The 20,676-nt window shown below is 42.3% G+C and overlaps 1 protein-coding gene across 6 annotated transcripts in view; it reads left to right on the top strand.

Moving 5' to 3' along the window:
• wnk2 (WNK lysine deficient protein kinase 2) overlaps positions 1-20,676 on the top strand; it is a 61,300-nt gene that overhangs the window by 35,449 nt on the left and 5,175 nt on the right. For 4 of the 6 annotated variants that reach the window (XM_088338227.1, XM_088338231.1, XM_088338233.1 and 1 more), the window contains 16 exons: positions 1,115-1,675; positions 1,760-1,809; positions 3,086-3,248; positions 3,320-3,436; positions 3,506-3,670; positions 4,505-4,547; positions 4,613-4,762; positions 4,871-5,697; positions 6,686-6,743; positions 6,839-6,903; positions 8,200-8,780; positions 10,167-10,399; positions 11,452-11,682; positions 16,370-16,465; positions 20,147-20,191; positions 20,278-20,588. In XM_088338227.1, the coding sequence (XP_088194353.1) occupies positions 1,115-1,675; positions 1,760-1,809; positions 3,086-3,248; positions 3,320-3,436; positions 3,506-3,670; positions 4,505-4,547; positions 4,613-4,762; positions 4,871-5,697; positions 6,686-6,743; positions 6,839-6,903; positions 8,200-8,780; positions 10,167-10,399; positions 11,452-11,682; positions 16,370-16,465; positions 20,147-20,191; positions 20,278-20,588 (3,696 nt within the window). The remainder of the gene's footprint in view (positions 1-1,114; positions 1,676-1,759; positions 1,810-3,085; positions 3,249-3,319; positions 3,437-3,505; positions 3,671-4,504; positions 4,548-4,612; positions 4,763-4,870; positions 5,698-6,685; positions 6,744-6,838; positions 6,904-8,199; positions 8,781-10,166; positions 10,400-11,451; positions 11,683-16,369; positions 16,466-20,146; positions 20,192-20,277; positions 20,589-20,676) is intronic. The other 2 variants (XM_088338228.1, XM_088338230.1) reach the window with 2 other exon arrangements.

A 20,676-nucleotide genomic window follows, 5' to 3' on the forward strand; every position in this document is an offset into this window, starting at 1 on the left:
TTCACCTGCATATTAAAGCCCTACTTTGAACAGGGTACCCCATGACCCACTTGTTAGGCTTTAAAATGGAATTTCCCATTTAAAAGAGACTATGTGTATTATTTAGCACCTCCCAGTGGTGAGAGAAACTTCATTCATTAAAAAACAAAAAATATCTATTTAAATCACAAGCAAAAATGCATGAACTATCATATAAACCTGCATTTCTTTAAATACTTGTACCCTCAGAATGTTGTATTAATTTGACAGAACATTAGCCTAACCTAACTTGCCTTAAAACAAAAACCTGGTGAAAGGCGAGACAAAAAAATGAGAAGAAAACAGAAATAGTTTTGATTTTTTTTAAATGCATCCAAAGCAAATGCTCTCTCCAGTCCTTAGAAAACAGTGTTGAGTTTGTATAGGGTGGTGAGTTGGTTCAGGTATGAAACTGCATTCACTCAATTGTTAAAATAAACCAGCTAACACATTCAATGCCAAATATAGAAAATCTTCTTTCCACATCGTTTAGAAGAGATCTTGTCATCCTGGATTATAATATGTAGGGTTGGTTACTAACATAGGCTGAACGATAAAGCATAATACTGGAAAAACAAAGCAAAAATATTCTAGCTGAAATTCTTTTGCCGATCACCTGAGAACAAAAATTTTGGATCTGGGCCCGGAACCAAACTGAGTATGACATCCCCATTCTAAGCAACACTATCCATTTTAGAGGGTTTGTTTTATTTATTTTTTCTTTTAGACAAAAACCTTTGTCTTCAGCTCATGCTGATAATTAAAGAAACCTCCATCAATGGTTTACCATACAATCCAATTTTTTGGTATCCATAAATAAAAGGGCACTGTTTAAAAAGGGCACATATTTTTAACAAATTGGCAAATTAAAACAAAAATTAGAAAACATTACCAATTTTGGCAAATGTTTGTACGAAACAGCTGAGGATTACATTGACCTCAATTCAAGTTGAGTAATAAATCAGCCTACTCTTGACTCAAATTGTCTCTTTACTTTTACTCAACTGTTTTTAAAGCGATGGTCATGCATTGGGGTATTTCCACACTATTTGCTTTATTGCTAAATCAATGAACCTAATGTGCTTCTTTTTTCTAGGTGCAGGCAAACACTTCACAGGGAAATTTACAAGATGTCCAACTTTTGGCTCCAGTTCCAGCTCTACCTACTACTCAAATTCCTCCATGGGGAAGTGGAACTAATATAGAAACGACTGCTGCCAGCATAGACTTCAACGTATCTTCTACATTTCACACTTCAGCAACACTCTCTGCTGCAGTGGATGTAGAAATCCAAACCCCAGCACAAACTGCAGCATCAATCCCGCCCGAAAACCAAATGCCGACTCATTCTGCCGCTTCGGCCTCATTTCACGCTACGGCTTTAGCCCCTGTTGAAGCCGCACTTTCATTAACAGGCTCACAAAAAATCCTACGGACAGCCTTTGAAAATTCCTCAACATCAGGAGCAACCCAGACACCAGTACCTGGGTTGATTTCGGCACCAAGTTCTGCCCCTCTACTCATTCAGTCTACTGCTCCTGCTTTGATTCTGCAGTCTACTGGAATCCAGTTGATACAATCAGAATGTATAAGCCAGGCAACAGCAACTCCGCCGACATCAACTTCTTGCACCTTGCAGCAAGATCTCTGCACAGAGGTAAAGTAGACACAAAATTGTGATTACTGAGAATTCCCTGAAATTTTTAAATGCACATATTTTCCCTCTATTACCTTTATTCAGGACGCATTCCAAGAAAAAAACATATCATTGCCCAACAACGCTTATGACAGGTCGGTCTCTGCATTTCTTGATTACTGTAGTGTCAGCACTATAAGGTGCAACCCCGTAATTATTGTATAGATATGCGTTACCATGCAGGGTCTTCTGGTAATACTGTATTTGATCAATGAAATTACAAAACATTGTATGAAACGGAAATCTAACCTGAGGAGTGGCAGTGAGAATGTCAACACTTTACCACTACACCACCCATGGTACAAATAAGATGTGACAATGCATCAGACCTTATATTATTATCACATTCTTATTATTTAAATTCTAATATGTTAACAGTCTCTCCACTTCTTTATCAAAAAATGTTTCAGAATGAAATAAACAGAAAACAGAAAATACTATACAAGCTCTTTTACGTACGCATACATATTAATAAGAGAGGATATTGACGCACAGGTGAAGAAGTAGAGGGACTATCGGAATGCACTATGCAAACCAGCGTTTTGGCACTGGGTAGTGTGATTATGGCATAAGCTCTAATACTATTTCGCATGTCATCTGTACTAAATATCGACCGATTATCGGGCAGGTCGATTGTCAGTGTCGATATTTAGGAACTTGACGGATACCGGTATCAGCGTTTTTATTCATTCACCTAACTGATTATTTAGGCTCTCCAAAGCAGCACAACTCTCTCTCCTTTGCTCCGACTTCTCCCCTTCCCTTTCTACACTTCCCCACGCCGCGGCTTCTGATTAGATAAACAACAGGCGCCGCTATAATATTGTAATGCCCCTGCGTGAGGTCTGATCGACGATTTAATAAAAAACTAACAAGCGGTAAAAACACATTACACAGGAGCTACTGTTAGCCGTAGTTCACGGTCATCCATGCTACAAAATGAGAGCCGAACTTCCCCGCCAGTCACCTCCCTCATCTCCTTTAAAGGGTCCATCACAAACAAACAAAAGCGACAAAAGTAACAAACATTACAATATTGATATTTTAAATCGTCTGTGTTAGAAAAGCGCGTTTGTGGTCAAGAGTTAGCGTAAAGTTTTAGTTAAGTTGTTTAAGGGGAAGCAGGTTCAGGTGGAGACTGATTAATTAGCTCTTATGACATTGGTTCGTCAATCTGGTTCTAAGACAGAAATAGCCCTACACAGAAGCTCACACCCTAGCCTCAATTTTATGCACTTTATAGTGTGTGAATGTATGAAAAATATATGACAAAAGACTATTTTTTGGGGGGGTGGCGGCTTATATCTCGGAAAATATGGCAATCCTTTGATTCTTTACTCCATAATATGTTTTTTATTAAATTTATCTTAGTCCCTACTCTGATGTTGCATCTGGTAAAGAAACAAGTGATGGCTACGACAGCTTGGCCAGTGTTGGGAAAGGAGAAGGAAAACACAGAAAACATCACCGGAAGTCCACTCGGACACGCTCCCGGCAGGAAAAGACGAGCAAACCCAAGCTGAGCATGCTCAATGTGAGCAGCAGGATTCACATTTTCCAAATAAAACACCTTATTCTGAAATTATGCGCCATATTTTGCGACAGGTTTGCAACACAGGGGACAAAATGGTGGAATGCCAGTTGGAGACTCACAATCACAAAATGGTGACGTTTAAGTTCGATCTGGATGGCGACGCCCCGGAGGAAATTGCAACTTACATGGTTTGTTTGACAGTTAGACTTGATCGGGTTGCTGTAGCAGTCTGGTTGATAGCAGGTTTGATTTTGTAGGTGGAAAATGGATTCATCCTTCCTTTGGAAAAAGAAATTTTCATCGACCAGTTGAAGGACCTTGTGGATAAAGCCGAGGACATGTTGAATGACGACACGGAAGGGGTCAAAGGAGCAACTTTGAGCCCGCAGCAAGGCCAGACATCAGATGGACAAATAGGAGAGGTAACATCTTAGAAGTGGTGCCATTTTTTTCTTTTAAAAACAGATCAATTACACTTTAGGACAGGGGTCTCAAACTTGCGGTCTGTGGTGATAACAGTTTGCCCAAATATAAAGGTTTAATGTCCGTGTGACCCACGCAAGTTTGATATGAATGCTACATCTGTGCTAATTAGTTAGGCAGGACTCAACATTGGGAAAAAATCACTGCAGCAACAATTAGAGTTTGTGCACGATTCAAAACAGAAAAAGACAAAACATTAGCTGGCAAAACGCAAATTCCGTCTCAAGTGTGTTTTAAACACAGTATTTGAAAGTCGGTGTACCAGGCTGGCTGCTCCCATCAAAGGATGAGATGGAGCAAAATAGACACAGACAGAGAAAGGGAAAGACAGATGGATGGACAGAGAGATAAACATAAAAAGAGAGTGATCGGGAGAGAATAAAACAGAGAGGCCAAAATGGAGACAGACGGAGAGGGACAAAAAGAGGGTGAGAGCCATAGAAGGATAGACCCTGGAAATTGGAGAGGGCGAGAAAAAGTGCACAGAACGTGACGAGAAATTAACTAGCAAGGAACCAAAGGCGTCTAGTACTCAAAAAGGAAAGAGAACGAGACTTTAAGGTAGATAAAAACTTGGAGAAATTACCGCAAGTGACAACAGCTGAGAGAGGGAAAATAGAACCCAGAAGTTAGTGACCTTATGAGGTAAAGTCGGCCGAGAGAGAGTGACAAAGAGGAAAGAGAAGCAGAACTTGGTGTGCAGGATAGTGTCAATAATATTCTATAACCATAAAGTTATTTTAAATTTGTATAATTGACTTTTCTAACAACAGAGTCAACAATCCGGAATACCCCAGCCTGTCTACCAGCAGAACGGTAAATCACTTTATCCCCCCCAGCATTTTTATCATTAATTTATTCTAATTGTATGGGTATTGCAGTTCTTCACACTGGAAAGCGATGGTTTATAATCTGTCCTGTCGAGGAGACACCTTTTTCCAGCCAGGAGCCTACATCTGAGGGTACAACGTCACAGTCTCAGAGCAGCTCAGCTACCACGAAACTGCCTGGCAGGCCTTCAACGTCCCGAGGTGACTCATGAAATCTTATTATATTGCAAATTGTGACAGCTGAATGAAAAGACTTGTCGTGAGTTTATTGAAGTGAAACGTGATCTTGTTATGATCCCTGTGCGGTAGCTGAGGAGGGTTCCTCCTCTACAATGTCAGGAGGGAGCGGAGGCTTCGTCCACGACGTCTATGGATTCTGCAGTCCCCCGGTTTTGTCCAACACGGACCCTCTCTTCTTAGCCAATCTGTCTCCTCCGGTTTCCGCCCCCCCAGCCCTGCAGTCGGTCCCGTCGATGGAGCTAATCAACGGCATGAATCAAGCACAGCAAACCAAAACTGAAATGTTGCCACCATCATCTCCACAGACATCTCAAATGGATGAACCATCAGGATCTCCTGCGGCCTCAACCTCCCCAGTTCGTTCGACTTTACCACCGGCGGAGGAAATACCCTGCTGTCCTCTGGTCATGCCCCTGTCTCTCGAAGTGAGCAGTTCCCCGGGCGGGTCCCCGATCAATCCTCTCCCGCCACAGGAACCCGGTTCTGCAAAGGAGTCACTTTCTCTTTCATACGCCGCTACACGAAGCGAGCGCCCGCAGCAGCCTGTCGTGCTTCACCAGCCTTTCTCCAGTGTTGGAGGCACCAAAGTGTCCTCACTACCCCAGAGCCCAGCACCCACGCAGCACAGTGGTGGACCGGGCGAGTCGGACGGTGAAGGACGGCCGGGTCGCGGAGGTTTTGTGGATAGCACCATCAAAACCCTAGATGAGAAACTTCGGAACTTGCTGTACCAGGAGTACGCTCCCATGTATCCGTCCGGAAGCACAGCAGAGACCCCGGGTTCTGGAACTGAGTACATTCAATCTCCTCCTGGTCCCGACAGTGCGACTGGCGGCTCGGGAAACAGTACACCAGGTCCGATGGAGGAGAGTCGCTACAGAGCAGGAGAACAATTGGTACATTTTCTCAAATATTTTTTAATACAATTTTTAGCTGCCATGTAAAAAAAAAAACTCCAGAATTCAGGAGGAGGATGAAAAAACTACAAAATTCCCCAAATATTGAATATATTAACATTTATAATCAACAGTTACTCTTTAAATAACTCTCCACTAAACAATTTGACAGAAACAGTATGTAGTACTTAGTGTTTGTGTTGATGTTCCACTACAAAACATACTTTAAAAACAATTGTGTAAAAATCAAACCAAAAAAAACATCTGGATCAGGAGTGGACGATCAACAAATTTGGATGTTTCAGCACAGCTTCCCAAGTTTCTTTCATGGTTAATACGGATGTATGAAATCCTTCAAAAATGCTTGAATTTTTATGTTGTGTTGTCAAATTTTGAATCTCATTCACCCTGATCATCCTAGAAGGGGGATTACCACTTGTGAGGCCCCTTCTCAAGGTTTCTTTTTTCCTCACTCTGAGGTTTTGAGTTTTTCCTTGCCCACATGTTGGTTTAAGATCAGGCGATGGTGTAATTGTAATCCCGTGCAGTCCTTTGAGAGATTTTTGTTATTAAAGGCTATATAAATAAATGTGACTAGACTTGACTTGACTTGATTTACTCAAGATCTGGAAAAAATATGTCTTGATAAATGACTCAGATTTTTCCTTGCCCTCATGTAGGTTTTAGATTAAGGCATAGTGTAATAATAGTCTGTAGTCTGTCCAGCCCTTTGAGACTTCTTGTAATTAAGGGCTGTACAAATAAACATGACTTGACATGTAAATGTCAGATCTATTTGTAATTAGTTTTCTAAGGTCCATAAAAAAAACTTGACAATGGCCATAAAAACAATCGGCATCTGAACTGTCTGGTTCCTAATAAAAATATATCGTTATTTTTATAGATTTTTCCGCTACAGTGATTTTTTTTCCAATTTGGTCAACTAACACTTCTGTCTGTTACATGCTTTCTCTACTGTCCTTTTTAGCCTCAAATTCCCGAGAGAATGGATAGTCTGAGCACTCTGAGCGACTCAGCCGTGTGTGGTATGTATGTTCTAGTAATACTTAAAATCTTTGAACAATATGCCTCTGTATTCATGCATTGTGGATTTAAAAAAATATTTTGATGTTCACTACAGCAGCGCATTCCAAAAGGCACGTGTCACACTCTGTCTCCTGCTCTGGAACAAGAGGCCGTTTCAAGGTGCGTTGAACGGAAAATAACAATTGTCTATTAAGTACAGAAGTATACAGTGATACCTCTACATATGAGCTAGATAGGTGCCAGGATTTTGCTTGTAGCCCAAATTTCTCATGTAATGAGCAAATTTTCCAAATAGAGTATAAAATGATTGAACTAATCGGCCTGTTCTCGACTTCCCATAAGGATCAAAGTGAACCCTAAATAGTATAAAACACATCTTTCAGCTAACTAAAAACACATTTAAATACAGATTAAGCATAAATAATACAGTTATAAAATATATAAGATGATATCAACAAAAATAAATGCGTGTGTATCAGTAGCACTTACCATGGAGGAACTTGATTTGTGACGTTGAAGGTGATTTTTGAAGTGTACGTGTTGCAGAGCTACGGGAATATAAGGATGAAATGAAATTGTCATGATTACTGATTCGGGGCACCTGCGGCTGCCCGGTTGGCGCCAACAGCCACGGGACCTGATTGGCTGTTGAACTCTTTTTAAACTCCCGCCTTCCAAAAGGAACCCGTCAGACTGTCTGTGAACCTATGCTCTCAGCTAGGCAAGCGTTTGTACTCTCCAACATTATCCTGCCCTGTTTTCCTGCCTGATACCTGTTGCCGACCAATTTTCTGGACCCGTTTCCGTTTTCCTCCCCCGTCCTGGCCCTCAACCTGTTTTCTCGCTGTCAACGACTACCCTCGCTCGACACGGAAGTGCCATTTCCGCGTTTCTGCCATCTGCTACCCGTGACAGACGATCATCGGATCGTGGATGCAAGCACTGCTCTCTTTCTTAATAAAAACTGAATAAAACGAACGCTATTGGGTGCTGTGTATTAGTGCAAGGATTACCGTAAGTATCAATTATGGACTTTTATTAAAAGCCATGCAGAAAATTAAGGTAGCGTTTCCTAGTGGTAAATTGTAATGGAAAGAACTTACTGCAACTGAAAATGTAGAGTATGTATTACTGACATTTTTGCCTAACACCTAAATGGGGAGAGATTTGTCTCAAAAAGTTTCACACACTAATTGTTCAGATCCACAAACATGTTCACGGTTTACTCAAGATCTAAAAATCATGTCTTGATAAACGCACACACAAGGTTAAAAATCACATATGTAAATTGAAGATATAGTTGTACATGATTTACACCAGATTTCTTATTTTAATGGTACTGAAGAAAAAAAAATCTTTGAAAATCCTTAAACCGTGGATTCATTTGGTCATGAAGAAGTTGTACGAACCCTGAAAGAGGTACCACTGTACTCTCATGTCCATTTCTTTTGTCAGATAATGTCAGTTCCTCCTGAAGTGGCCAACAAGCGTGACGTGAAGCAGAGAAGCTGGAGCAGCGTCGCCTCACCGGCGCATCCCGGAGCTTCTAATGTTCACGCCGAGGTCTTGAGCCCCTCCACCACCATCGGCCGCTTCTCAGTGGTCAGCACCGAGGACGACATCACGCAGAGGACACGCTGCAGTCGCTATTCGGCCCCGCCCGACTTCTATCTGGACACGCCTTCTTCTGGGGCCACCCAAAGCTCCTTGCCTCAGACCCTCACCTCCACCTCTGTCCCCGTGGACATCACGGTCCATGCTCGCTTCCTGTCTTCAGACTCGGGGGCCGAGAGCAGCCCGGCCAAGCTGGACCCCGCCAACCCGAGTCACCACGCTCGCTCTGATCGCAGAGGGAGCGACTTGATGAAAAGGGCGGTGGCTTTCCTCAGACGTTCAGGACGTAGCAGCAGCGTCCAGAGCTCCGATTCCCCCGGCAGGCTCGGAGGAGCGCCCGGCTCGGCTTATGCCAGCAGCGATAACGACTCTGAGATGGAGGACTCCGACATGAAGATGGAACTCCAGACGCTCCGGGAAAAGTGAGAAATTGCATTTTTTAAATGGGAAATTGTGGTAAGATCTTAAACCCGACCCGAAATTCTGGATTTTTTCAGCCCGATCTTACCTCCGATAGGAATTGTTACAATCATGCATACAGAGTTAGGATTTTTACATGTCCGAGGTGCGCAAACGACAGCCAACAGATTTGATCCGGCCTGCAAGACAAGGCAGAGAGAGGCACAAGAGAAAAATAAGTCACGTCATACAAAACCTGAGTTTTAAATATGTCCACTAGATGTTGCCAAAGCTAAGAGCCACTCGCAAAATAACCCCACTCCTGTAGCTGTATTTTCTGACTACCAGTTATCAACCAGGGAACATTTGAGGAAACAAACCATCTCAATGTTATTTGACTTGAAACAGAAGTCAAAGAAGCACTGTTAAATGAATTGCAATTGCGCTCACCTGGATTTTTTTTTAGCCTGTCTCACTCTCATGGACAACTTTCCAATAGCTGGCTAGATTTTCATGTACTTGGTATTTTGAATCAATTGTATCTATCAAGATATTAGCAATTTGCATTGAGTTTTTCAATGCAAATGATCAAATTTAGTCTTTACAAAGGGAGATATTACTTTGCTCACATTAACAATCAGTTTTGATGCATAAATAAATACATTTATTTGTATAGTTTGAGTGTTTCCAAACAAATCGGATGAAATTGTTCCTTTATGAACAAACACAATTGTCACGACCAGAACGGAATCAGGACCTAACTGCGTAATGTTTACCACAAGTTTTATTGAAAGAAAGAGGAAGGGCAGCGCCCACGATCCGGTGCTCGCTTCACGCGGGAGGCGAGCCGCTCACTAAATCGGATCTTGATCCGAATACGGAAGGGGATCTTCTGTAGCGGGAGATGGCGGTGTCAAGGATGGAAAAACAGGTTGATAGCCGGGTCAGGAAAGCAAAAACGTGATCGTGATCAAAAATGGGTCATAAGCCAGGACGGGAGAGCAGATGTGGTCGGGATCAAGAACGGGTCATAGCCGGAAACAAACGGGGAGATCAGGAACGGACAGGTGGAAAAACGGGTGCAAAAACGGGACAGGCGGGAGTCAGGGTCATAAGGCTTGCCTTGTAACAACAGAGGTTTGCAGACGGACTGACAACCAGAGAGTGACAGGACTGGGTTTAAAAAGGGACAGGAAGCCAATCAGATGAGCGGGCACAGGTCATCCAAGTCGGTAATCATGACAACAATGAAACAACGTGTTCAGGTAAATGCAAACGTGAAAAAATGAAATGGATTTTTAGATCTGGCAACCAGTCCAGGGTGTGTACATGTAAAAAAAAGAAAACAAAAACGAAAATGATGCATTATTTAATAAATGATCTTTCCTTTCTTGCTCCAATTTCTCCAGACATTTGCGGGAGATCTCCGAGTTGCAGGCCCATCAAAGAGGAGAAGTGGAGCTGTTGTATTTAAGACTTGGGAAAATTCCTCCCTCCGGCCTGACCTACTCGCACTTGGCGCCACCTACTGGTCGCAGAAAACGATCAGGCAAGCACAGGCTTAAAGCTGGCAAGCTCCTCAGCCCTCTGGTTCAGCAGTTTCGGCATGTCACGAGTAAATCTGGTGACCCCACTCGACCCAGTGAGTATCATCCTAGCTATCAGTTTATAGGTGACAATGATATATTTTGAGAAGGGATGCAAGGGATTAAATACAGTACAACATTTAACTTTTTTCAGTTCCCTCTCAATAATGTTCTCTATTTTTGTTTGAATTCAGGGGTCTCAAACACAATTTACTTCAGGGACACCAGAACTAGAGTCAGGCTAAAGTTGGGGCAAATTGGATTTTTCACAAGAAAAGATCTGATTCAAAATGTTCTCTATGCCATACATATTGGACTGCACTTACAATAAAGGGATAGTTTTGTATTATTTTATCATGAGATGTTGCTAGTTTGTGTAGTGCAATCATAAATGACTGCTAAAAAGCACTAGGAAGAATACAAACTACAGTGACTCAAAAGAGACCCAAACACAGATTTTTTCTTCTCTTTTCTTTGCCCGGCCGCCTGCTAAGAAAAATAAAAGAAACAATGAAGAAAAAAAAGGGGGGGAAGGGAGAAAAAAGAGAAGATAGAAAGGGAAAAAAGAGGAAAAGAAAGGAAAAAGGAAGACAAATATAAAAGAGATATCAATTAAGAAAAAAGACAAAAGCAAGAAAAAAACAAAAAAGGTCAAAAATTGAAGAAAAGGGAAAAACAATAAACAAAAAAAAAGAATGAAATAAGAAAAAAGAAAGGGTTTGAGCAGCAAGATGGCAGACAATGAGGTCAGCTCACTCTAGGTGAGCTTCATTTTATGTCAAATAGATAAAAATTCTTCCACATCTGAGAGTTTTACTAAATGCATTTTTACATCATGTCATGTACTTTTGTTTATTTTTTTCAATACAAATTGTTTTTCATTTAATGAACAAAGTTATTGTTTTTTACCACAGGGATCTGCTAAAAATACTCACTGCCCCTTAAAATACTTAATGTCCGTTTTTTTCTGCCACTAGGAGGCACTAAATAATACACACTAATACACTTTCAACCTGCTGGTTTGAGACTCCTGTTTCAATTGTTGTTATAGATTTCTCACAAATGAAAATACTAGTAATAACCAAACCAAATTTGTATTTATTCTTAGCTGTCCCAGGACCGGGTGAGACTACAGTGAGTTTCAACGGCTCTCCGGCCAAAGCGCCCGTGACGGTACAGGGCAGGGAAGGGTCCCGTCCCGGCCACATCCGCAGCTCCACTTCGGAACCCGTGCAAACTCAGCAGCCCTGCTCCCTCAAGGGATCCTTGTCCTCCGATAACATTTACGCAGGACTTTACACCGGAGATGGCGCAAGCACACAAGCTCCACCGGGATTAGGTAAGCGGCACTAAACAACCTATTACCGGATTTTCCGCTCCGGATTGTAAGTCTTTGGTCAGATATGTGTCATACGTAAGATGCACCGGACTATAAGGCGCACACAATTGAGTCTGAAGTAAAAGCTACTGTGTGTATTTGTATATAACGTTTAGGCCAGTGGTGTTAAACTCATCTCACATCGCGGGCTGCATATGGCCTCGGTAGATGTCAAGTGGGCCGGACTCTTAAAATTATACCATACACGCTATTGTCAGGACCAGAACAGAAACACGACCCCATTGCGTGAGGAAGGGCTGCGCCCACGATTCGGTGTTCGCTGGACGCGGGAAGCAGGTCGCTCTCGTACTCGGAGTGTTATCCGAACACGGAAGTGGATCTTCCGTAGCGAGCGATGGCGGTGTCGGGGCCGGAAAAACTGGTCGGTAGCCGGGACTGGGAGAGCAAGGCGTGGTCGGGGTTGGAAACGAGTCGTAAGCCAGAACGGGGGAGTAGACGTAGTCGGGAACAAAAAAGGGTCGTAAGCCGGGATGGGAGAGCAGACGTGGTCGGGATCAGAACAGGTCGTAGAGGGAGACAAACAGGAGCAAAAACCGCACAGGCGGGAGCCAGGGTCGAAAAAGGCTTGCCTTGTATACACAGAGGTTCGCAGACAGACTGACCACAGGCGATTGACAGGACTGGGTTTTAGTAGGAAAAGGGAGCCAATCAGAGCCCGCGACAGTTGGCGCCAAATGAGCGGGCACAGGTGAATCACATCAGTAATCATGACAGCTATAAATAACCAAAATATCATCTCTTTCATTTGTTTTGGTGTAAAGAAGCACAAGAACATTAGGAAAACGATGAAATTTAATGAACATTCCTTTTACAAAACATTTCATTTCATGGACAAATGTGCAATTCACTTTTATCAATTAAATATTTGCATTGCAACTTTAATATTAAATGAGATTTATAAAGAAAGGAATTTTTAAACCATTTGCACATGTGCATGTAAAATCTATATTTAATCCCTGCCTACACCTTAGAAACTAAGGAGCGTGATGTTAAATGTGTAAAGAAGAAAGTATTCACATCTCCTGTAAATGTGTAAACTTCATACATAAAACGCACATATAGTACATAATACAATAAATACTGAAACTGTATGAAGTTGCATGAACAGTAGAATTCCACCATACTTTTATGTAGTGAAGCTGCGGACTCACATTAAATTGTGTATCATTTAAATCACCACAGTAAGGATTCATTTTCACATAGCTGTATTCTTCATTCTAAGGCAGCATTTTAAAGGCATGAGTCTAGTGTGGACTTGTTTTTGTTCCTGATATTTGGCATCTTTTACGGCTGTACAAATGCATCAATACTAGGTGTCATGTCCTGACTAGTAGACACTTTCGAATGTCATCTAAGTTCTTGTTTGTGAGTTTTGAATGCATTTTTGTTTTAATGATATTCATGACTGAGAAGATTGGTTCACAAAGGTAGGTTGATCCAAACATGCAGAAAATTCCAGGTGCAAGGGCTGTTAATTTGGGGTACCCTGGTAGTAGATACTGATAAAATTTGTCCAGACCTACGGAGGGAAATTTGCCCTTCAAATCTGCATCGCACTGTATTGATCAAAACAGCACCACCTGCCCCGTAGTGGACAATCCGTGAATTGCATTTTATTAAAATACGAATTTCATGTCTTTTGTGCATTTTTTCCACTTTTAAATTATCCTGCGGGCCTGATCGAAATTCCTTGGGGGCCGGTTCCTGCCCATGGGCCGTATGTTTGACACCCCTGATTTATTTGTGAATCGGCCCTCCTTAACCATTCTTCTGTCACTCAAATAATACTATATTTGTAATCGCTATCGAACTATATGGTAGTCACTATTCTGATTGGTGACATGATGTAAAAAACTCGGAGGAGAGCAGAAAACCGTCTTCTGCAGCCTAAGTAATGAATCGCTTTTGACCATCAGTAACGGTAACAGCCTTGTCACGACAGAAAAAAACAATTAGTTAGATTATCTCATTACTGAACAAATAACGCTGTTACATAACAGCATTATTCATAACACTCATAGTAACACATACCTATACAGACGCTGCCCTACTTACGAACGAGATCGCTCGTAAGTTGAATTTGTTCGTAAGTGGCTTCAGTGCTATATTTTGTATGTTTAAGGTTTATATACGTATGTTTAAGGGTTGTATAAGTTACCTGTATTCTCTTGTACTAAAAAATGAACATTTCATAAAATGATATACTCTATAAGGTTAAGTGTAACTTACTTTTGGAATATGCGCTTCAAGAGGTCGTCGTCTGTGTTAAAGAATGGCCGAAAAAAAGCGATTCAACCATTTTCTCAACCGCATCAAGCTTTTTTATTCCACTTTCGTTTCAGAAGAAACAGCTCACCTCTCCTTTACACTATACACAACCATATTGAATGAATGCACGAGATATTTAATAATGAAAATGTCAAAGTTTTTAGCGCGCTGGAGATACGGTATAGAATGTTTACACACGAAGTAGGAAGAGGATGCCGGGTTTCTTCTTCGGGGTGGATACTTGGTGACCTCTCAGTGCCACCACCCGCCAGCACCGGAGGAAAGAAGCACTACGGTAATGTCCTGTACTCGGAAAAACTTGCTTACAATACAAAATCTAACTTATAGCAATGTCCGGATGTTTTTTGACATCCCCCAAAAAAATGTTCGTTTCTACATTTATCGTAAGTCGAATGTTCGTAAGTAGGGGAGCGCCTGTAATTACTGTATGCATTTCCAATCTTATCCACTCTATTCCATCATGTATAAGTGTCACGAGGCGTGGTGTCGTGGAAGGGAAGACCGGACCAGAAAAAGGCAGGAGGCATGAAGGGAGAACTCAAATGCGTTGACGATCCATAAGATTTAATTACAAAATAAAAGTCGCCCAATACTCCGGGGCAAAACAGAACAACACAGAGTTCCTCCGGCACGAACTCAACAGGACAAGGCATTACAGACTAAAACAGGACAAGGCATAACAGACTAAAACAGGACAAGGCATAACAGACCGGGATTGTGAAGAATGAGTAGTAATGAACCCGCAACCGCAGAGCCCACCATGCAGCCTTAAATCCAGACCCACCATTAGTGGAACTGCTTTCAGCTGTTGCCCAGGGGGCGGGGCAGACTGGTCACCAAGGCGACCGTGACAGAGCCCCCCTCTTAAGGGACAGCTCCCGAGGTCCCAAAAAAGAAAAAATTACAACCTCATGCCCCGGAATGGTTCGACGCTCACGATTGGGGCAACCCCGCTCCCTCCTCCGAACACGCAGGAACGGGGAGAGGCAGGCGCCATCTGCGTCGGGCGGATCGGAATCGGCGCTCGGCAGGGGGGGGGTCCGGCGGGCAAGCTGGAGAGGGGATAACAGACAGGCAGAACCGACGAGAACAGGACAGGCAAAATCAGGGCAGAATCAGAACAGGTAAACAGGACAGGCCTCTACAGAAGAGTCGCACTCAGGGGGGGATCAGATTCAGAAGAGTCAGACTCAGGGGGGGATCAGATTCAGAAGAGTCAGACTCAGGGGGGGAACAGATTCAGAACAGACAAGACAGGACAGGAAAGACTGAACAAAATCAGTACAGGGAGACTCAAGGCAGGCATAGGAGTCGAACAGGCAGGCATGGGAGTCGAACAGGCAGGCATGGGAGTCGAACAGGCAGGCATGGGAGTCGAACAGGCAGGCATGGGAGTCGAACAGGCAGGCTTGGGAGTCGAACAGGCAGGCTTGGGAGTCGAACAGGCAGGCTTGGGAGTCGAACAGGCAGGCTTGGGAGTCGAACAGGCAGGCTTGGGAGTCGAACAGGCAGGCTTGGGAGTCGAACAGGCAGGCTTGGGAGTCGGAGTCGGACTTGCACGCAGGGGAGAGGGAATAGCAGGCAATCGGCACGGGAGTCGGGCAGGCAGGCGTCAATTCTTCCTGGGACCCCATTCGAGGCACAGCAAGGGCCACGACGGGCGGGGCCGTGGTTCGAACGGGCAGGAAAGGCCAACTCAGTAGGCGCCTGCCAAACTGCGCACTTCAGCTCTCCCCAACTCGCGCTGGGATCGTTCGCTGAGTTCAATTGTTGGCGGGTTCATTCTGTCACGAGACGTGGTGGCGTGGAAGGTGACCGGACCAGAACGGAGGCAGGAGGCATGAAGGGAGAACTCAAATGCGTTGACGATCCATAGGTTTTATTTAATAAAATAAAAGTCGCCCAATACTCCGAGGCAAAACAGAACAATACAGAGTTCCTCCGGCACGAACTCCACAGGACAAGGCATAACAGACTAAAACAGGACAAGGCATAACAGACCGGGATTGTGAATAATGAGTAATGAACCAGCCCCCGCAGAGCCCACCATGCAGCCTTAAATCCAGACCCACCATTAGTGGAACTGCTTTCAGCTGTTGCCCAGGGGGCGGGGCAGACTGGTCACCAAGGCGACCGTGACAATAAGGCGCACCGGGCTATAAGGTATCCATCAATTTTCTGGCCAAATTGGGGTTTTTAAGTGTGCCTTATAGCCTGGTAATTACGGTATTTTGTTACACCAATTGATTGTTGTGGCATTTTGTGGGGGATATTCTTCAAGTGTACTCTTCTTACTCTAGTTTCTCTCCCCCTTTCTTTTGATTATCTTTCTATCCAGGCTGGGCTAATTACCCTCAACCGACCGAGAGAGTGACTTATAAATCCAGCAAGCCCAGAGCTCGATTTCTCAGTGGGCCTGTGCCTTTGTCTATCTGTTTGTATCTCTTCTCTTGCTGCTCTGCTTCTCTTGTTTTGGGTGTCCTTTTTTCATGTGTCTTGGCTTTTGTCGTGAAACACGTTTTTTTTTTCCAGCTCCATTTTTGAGATTTTAAGTAATTGACGTTTTTGGCCAGTTTATTCAAACAGCTGCTTGGTAGACAAATTGGGCATATGATATTAATAAGTAAAACTTGGGTTAATCATTGGCTATTAGCTTATTTATAATATAATGCAGCATGCCCTTGCTTGGTTTGGATAAACACAATATTTGCTCATATAAACTCTCACACACTCACTGGTCGTGTTTTTGACATTGTGCAGTTGCTTATCGAATAAGATCATGACTTCCGTCAAAAGTTCTGCTGCTTATTTTGACGTCTTGGTTTCCATGGAGGGCTGGCCACAAATGACATAAAAGTTTAGAGTCTGGCGGAATACATTGCAACATAGTCATCAACTTTAAAACAATGCGTTTTGTAAATAGTTTATTGTTCATGATTATTCATAACTCACTATCAACATTTTAAGACCTCGTTTGTACTTAGATTAGATTTGTGGTCAGAGTGTGCCTTTAAGGCTGAGTTATATAGCTTGGCAATTAACCTAAATAATTGGATTACTTTGTTGTTTAAAAATCAACAATTTTAAAATTTTCTAAATCGAGGGTGTGAGTTAAATTTGAATGATTAAAATCTGGTGCTAATTAAACAAGAGGGACCGTAAAATTCAGACTATAAGGCCCACCTGACTATAAGCCGTACCCTCTACATTTTTGAAAGAGAAGATTTTTTTTACATACATAAGCCGCACCCGACTATAAGCCGCATGTGCCCACATTGGAACATGAGATATTTACAAAGAAAGACCGTACACAGAAAGAGTTTTATTTATATACGGTACCTTAACCTCTTGCCGGTAAGCCAATGTACCTTTGACAAACAAATACGTGTCTCTACGATGTCACCAGCAATGTTCCCTCTAAAGTGCGCGCGTGCGCAATCGCGCACTGCCCGCACATTCTCAGCGCACAAGAAAATCTAGCCAGCGCAAAGTTCCCTCTAAGCTGCGTGTGTGCGCAATTGCGCACTGCCCAGAGCTTTTCCGCACACAAGAAAATCAAGCCAGATCACAAAAATCAGGGCTCAAAATTGCTAATTAAGAAGCGAATTAAGTCAAAGTTATAGTGCATGAAGGTAAAAAATACAAGGGTTCCCCTGACGTTGTGTTCTAAATGCGGTATTTGGAAGTCAAGGTCGAAGTAGAACGAAGTTGAGTAAAGTCAGTAGAGTTTTTCGAGAACCGGCTTCTTCGGCGCGGCTCACTAAAAGGAACCGGCTCTTTCGGGTCCTAAACGGCTCTTCAGGTTGTTTTTGCTTCTTTCATCCCTATATGACCAAATATAATGTAAAATTATGCACAAAATGACTTAAAGGAAGGGGGAATGGAACACAAAAGAAAAAAATACCAAAATGAAAAAGTAGTGAAAAGCTGAGAAAAAAAGAAACCAAAGGAAGAGAAAAAAGAAGGAAAATTCAGAAAAAAGCGAGAAAAACAAGAAAAGAAAGAAACAAAGGAAAAAAGTAGATAGAGAACAAAAAGAAAAAAGTAACAGCTAGGAAAAAATAAACACAATGATATTTTTTTAAAGGAATTAAAAAAACAGAAAAAAAAACTGGGAAAAAGAAGAAAAAGTTTGTGTTGCATTCAAATAATTTCTAATTATACCAAGTCAACCTTGTTGCCAACATTGTACTTCCACTAAAAATGTAATTAAATACAGTTCTGTATCGTGCAACTGACTAAATAAAAGTGTTAGTATTATGCGACAAAAGATACCAGAAAAAAAAAAAAAAGGAAATCTTGTGAAAGAATTGTTGTAAAAACAAATGACGTTTGTAGGCCGTACAACCTTTGCAATAATACATTAGTCAATTCAAGTGAAAAAATGTTTTGCATTGCCGGAAACTCAGCAAAATGTAACGTGATGTCAAGTTTTGGACATGTTTGCCACACTTGGGGTTGCTGTTGCTCACTGTTGTTTCAAGCGTTGCTCCACCGACTTTGTGTGAACGCTCGGACCTGTGGAAAATTAGAGGGAACATTGGTCACCAGTCACTGAAATACATCATACCACATACTTTTGGAAAACTTGAACGCTCAAGATATACAAAATATGCTCATCAGAGAAACATCACGATCAGTCTGAAACAAGATACCCAATAAATATAAACCTGGCGTAACTCACCATTACGTCCCTTGGCCGAAGTTACATTAAACCTGCGTCTTCCCAGACACATATCTTCCAAGTGTCTCACTCAAACCTTTACTTCTTGGGCGCCCCTGGTGGCCATTAGGAACAATGCCTAAATTGGCTGCATAGTTGCAAAGCCCGCAAGGTTGAAAGCCTAGGAAAAAATTCGCAAGTGATTCTAAGCTCAGTACACGCCAAGTGCAGCTGTATTTTGCACGGCCTTTAAGTGTTTGAGTTAAATAGATTTAAAATCTGTTATTCTCGTTATTGTGAGGGTGCACCCAACGGCAAAGAAGCAGGTATAGGGAGGCAAAAGTCAATTTAAAGGGACACTGTGTAATATTTGACAACAAGATACCGCTGTATTGTGTAGTGTGATAAAAAGCACAAGGAAGAACACAAACTGACCAAACCGCATCATATTTCTTCTTATTTGTTTTGCCCAGCCTTTTACAAGGTTTTGGGTACCCGTAGCAGCAAGATGGGTGACAATCATGTCAGCTCCCTCTACGTGACAATTGCTCGACCTACGCTTATTTTTAGAAAATGTACCTTACTTTTACTTATTATTCAAGTCAATATTAGAGTAGTATTTCGTAGGGTAGCGTTCTAAAAAGGACACGCAATAGTTAAAGTTTTTTTTTTTCACTGATAATCGGCAAACGATCGAACCCATAGAATATAGAAGAAGAATAGAATATACCTTTATTGTCATTGTTACAAAATGGGTTAACATATTGTGACAGCGAAATTGGCCATGACACTCCAGTTTTACACATTCACAGTGAGGTATGAGCCAAGAAGATAAAGGAACAGAGAAGATAAGGTTATAAAACAAGGGGGATAAGGCTATAGTTATAATTCACATGGTGTTTACGCAAGAAATGTCGGCATGTGGGATGTTACATACAGTTGGTGCAAAAGTCATCAACGCCCTCGTCCTTTTTCTCAGAATTGAACAGCTGCGCTAAATCTACGGATCGATTTTCCCATCAGAGTTATCATGGTGGCCTCTACTTCACATGCTTAACACACACTGGGACGCACCACATGTTTTAAAATAAATTGAATACTTTCATGTACAATCTATAATTGTGCAAATGTCGTATATTTGGCTATATAATGCGGCTTCACAGAGTCAGCCACATGTCATCAATTTCAATTGTTTAATATCAGTACAAGTATATCAATAAGTCATATCCAGCATGCATATCCACAAATATTTCTTTCTTGTCATGCTGCACTTGACTGTTGCACTTATTTCAGAAGGCTGAGGATTTTGCTTCTTAATTGTATTTTTTGCTTTTGTTTTTTGCTTTTCGTGTCAGCACTGCCGGCTTTGTCAAAGTATTATTGTTTCACATACTAGTCACTGTTCTCTAATGTTGTCTGAGACAAATTTCACAAACTGTGTTGGTCTCATAGGGTCAACACTGAAGCGGTTGTGTCTGGGCAAAGAACGAGGCAACAGTATGTAGTTAATTTGTATATGAAAGCCTTTGCAATTATTAAGGTTTCCCATCTTTTGCTTTCTTTTGTATCTGGATTCACACCAGGACCAGGTTCTGGGCCCGGGTTTGTCAGTCCATCACAGCAACCCCCCGCCGGCGCCACCCCATCTCCTCATCAGCCGGTGATGGGACTGGCACAAGCTCAAGCTAATAACAGCAACAACAAGACAAGAAGCTTCTCCACTTTGGTGACCGAAATCGACTTCCCCGAAGATCTGCAAAGGTTGATGGACGACTGGACACAGGACGTTCTCATCGTGGCACACAGGCCACGAACCAGCTCCCTTCGCGAGGGGGGGCAACTGCAGCGTTCGGATCGAATGGTTGCCCCGAATCATGTTTTACATGCTTCGGAGGTGAGTTGAATTAAATGTAATAGTCTTTATGTCATTTATATCAACGTGATAAAACATTGGATGCAACAAGATTAGACCTGGTAGTAAC

This window comes from Urocampus carinirostris, chromosome 6 (genome assembly GCF_059441175.1).
Source record: "Urocampus carinirostris isolate Australia breed hairy pipefish chromosome 6, RoL_Ucar_1.0, whole genome shotgun sequence".
Taxonomy (NCBI): Eukaryota; Metazoa; Chordata; class Actinopteri; order Syngnathiformes; family Syngnathidae; genus Urocampus; species Urocampus carinirostris.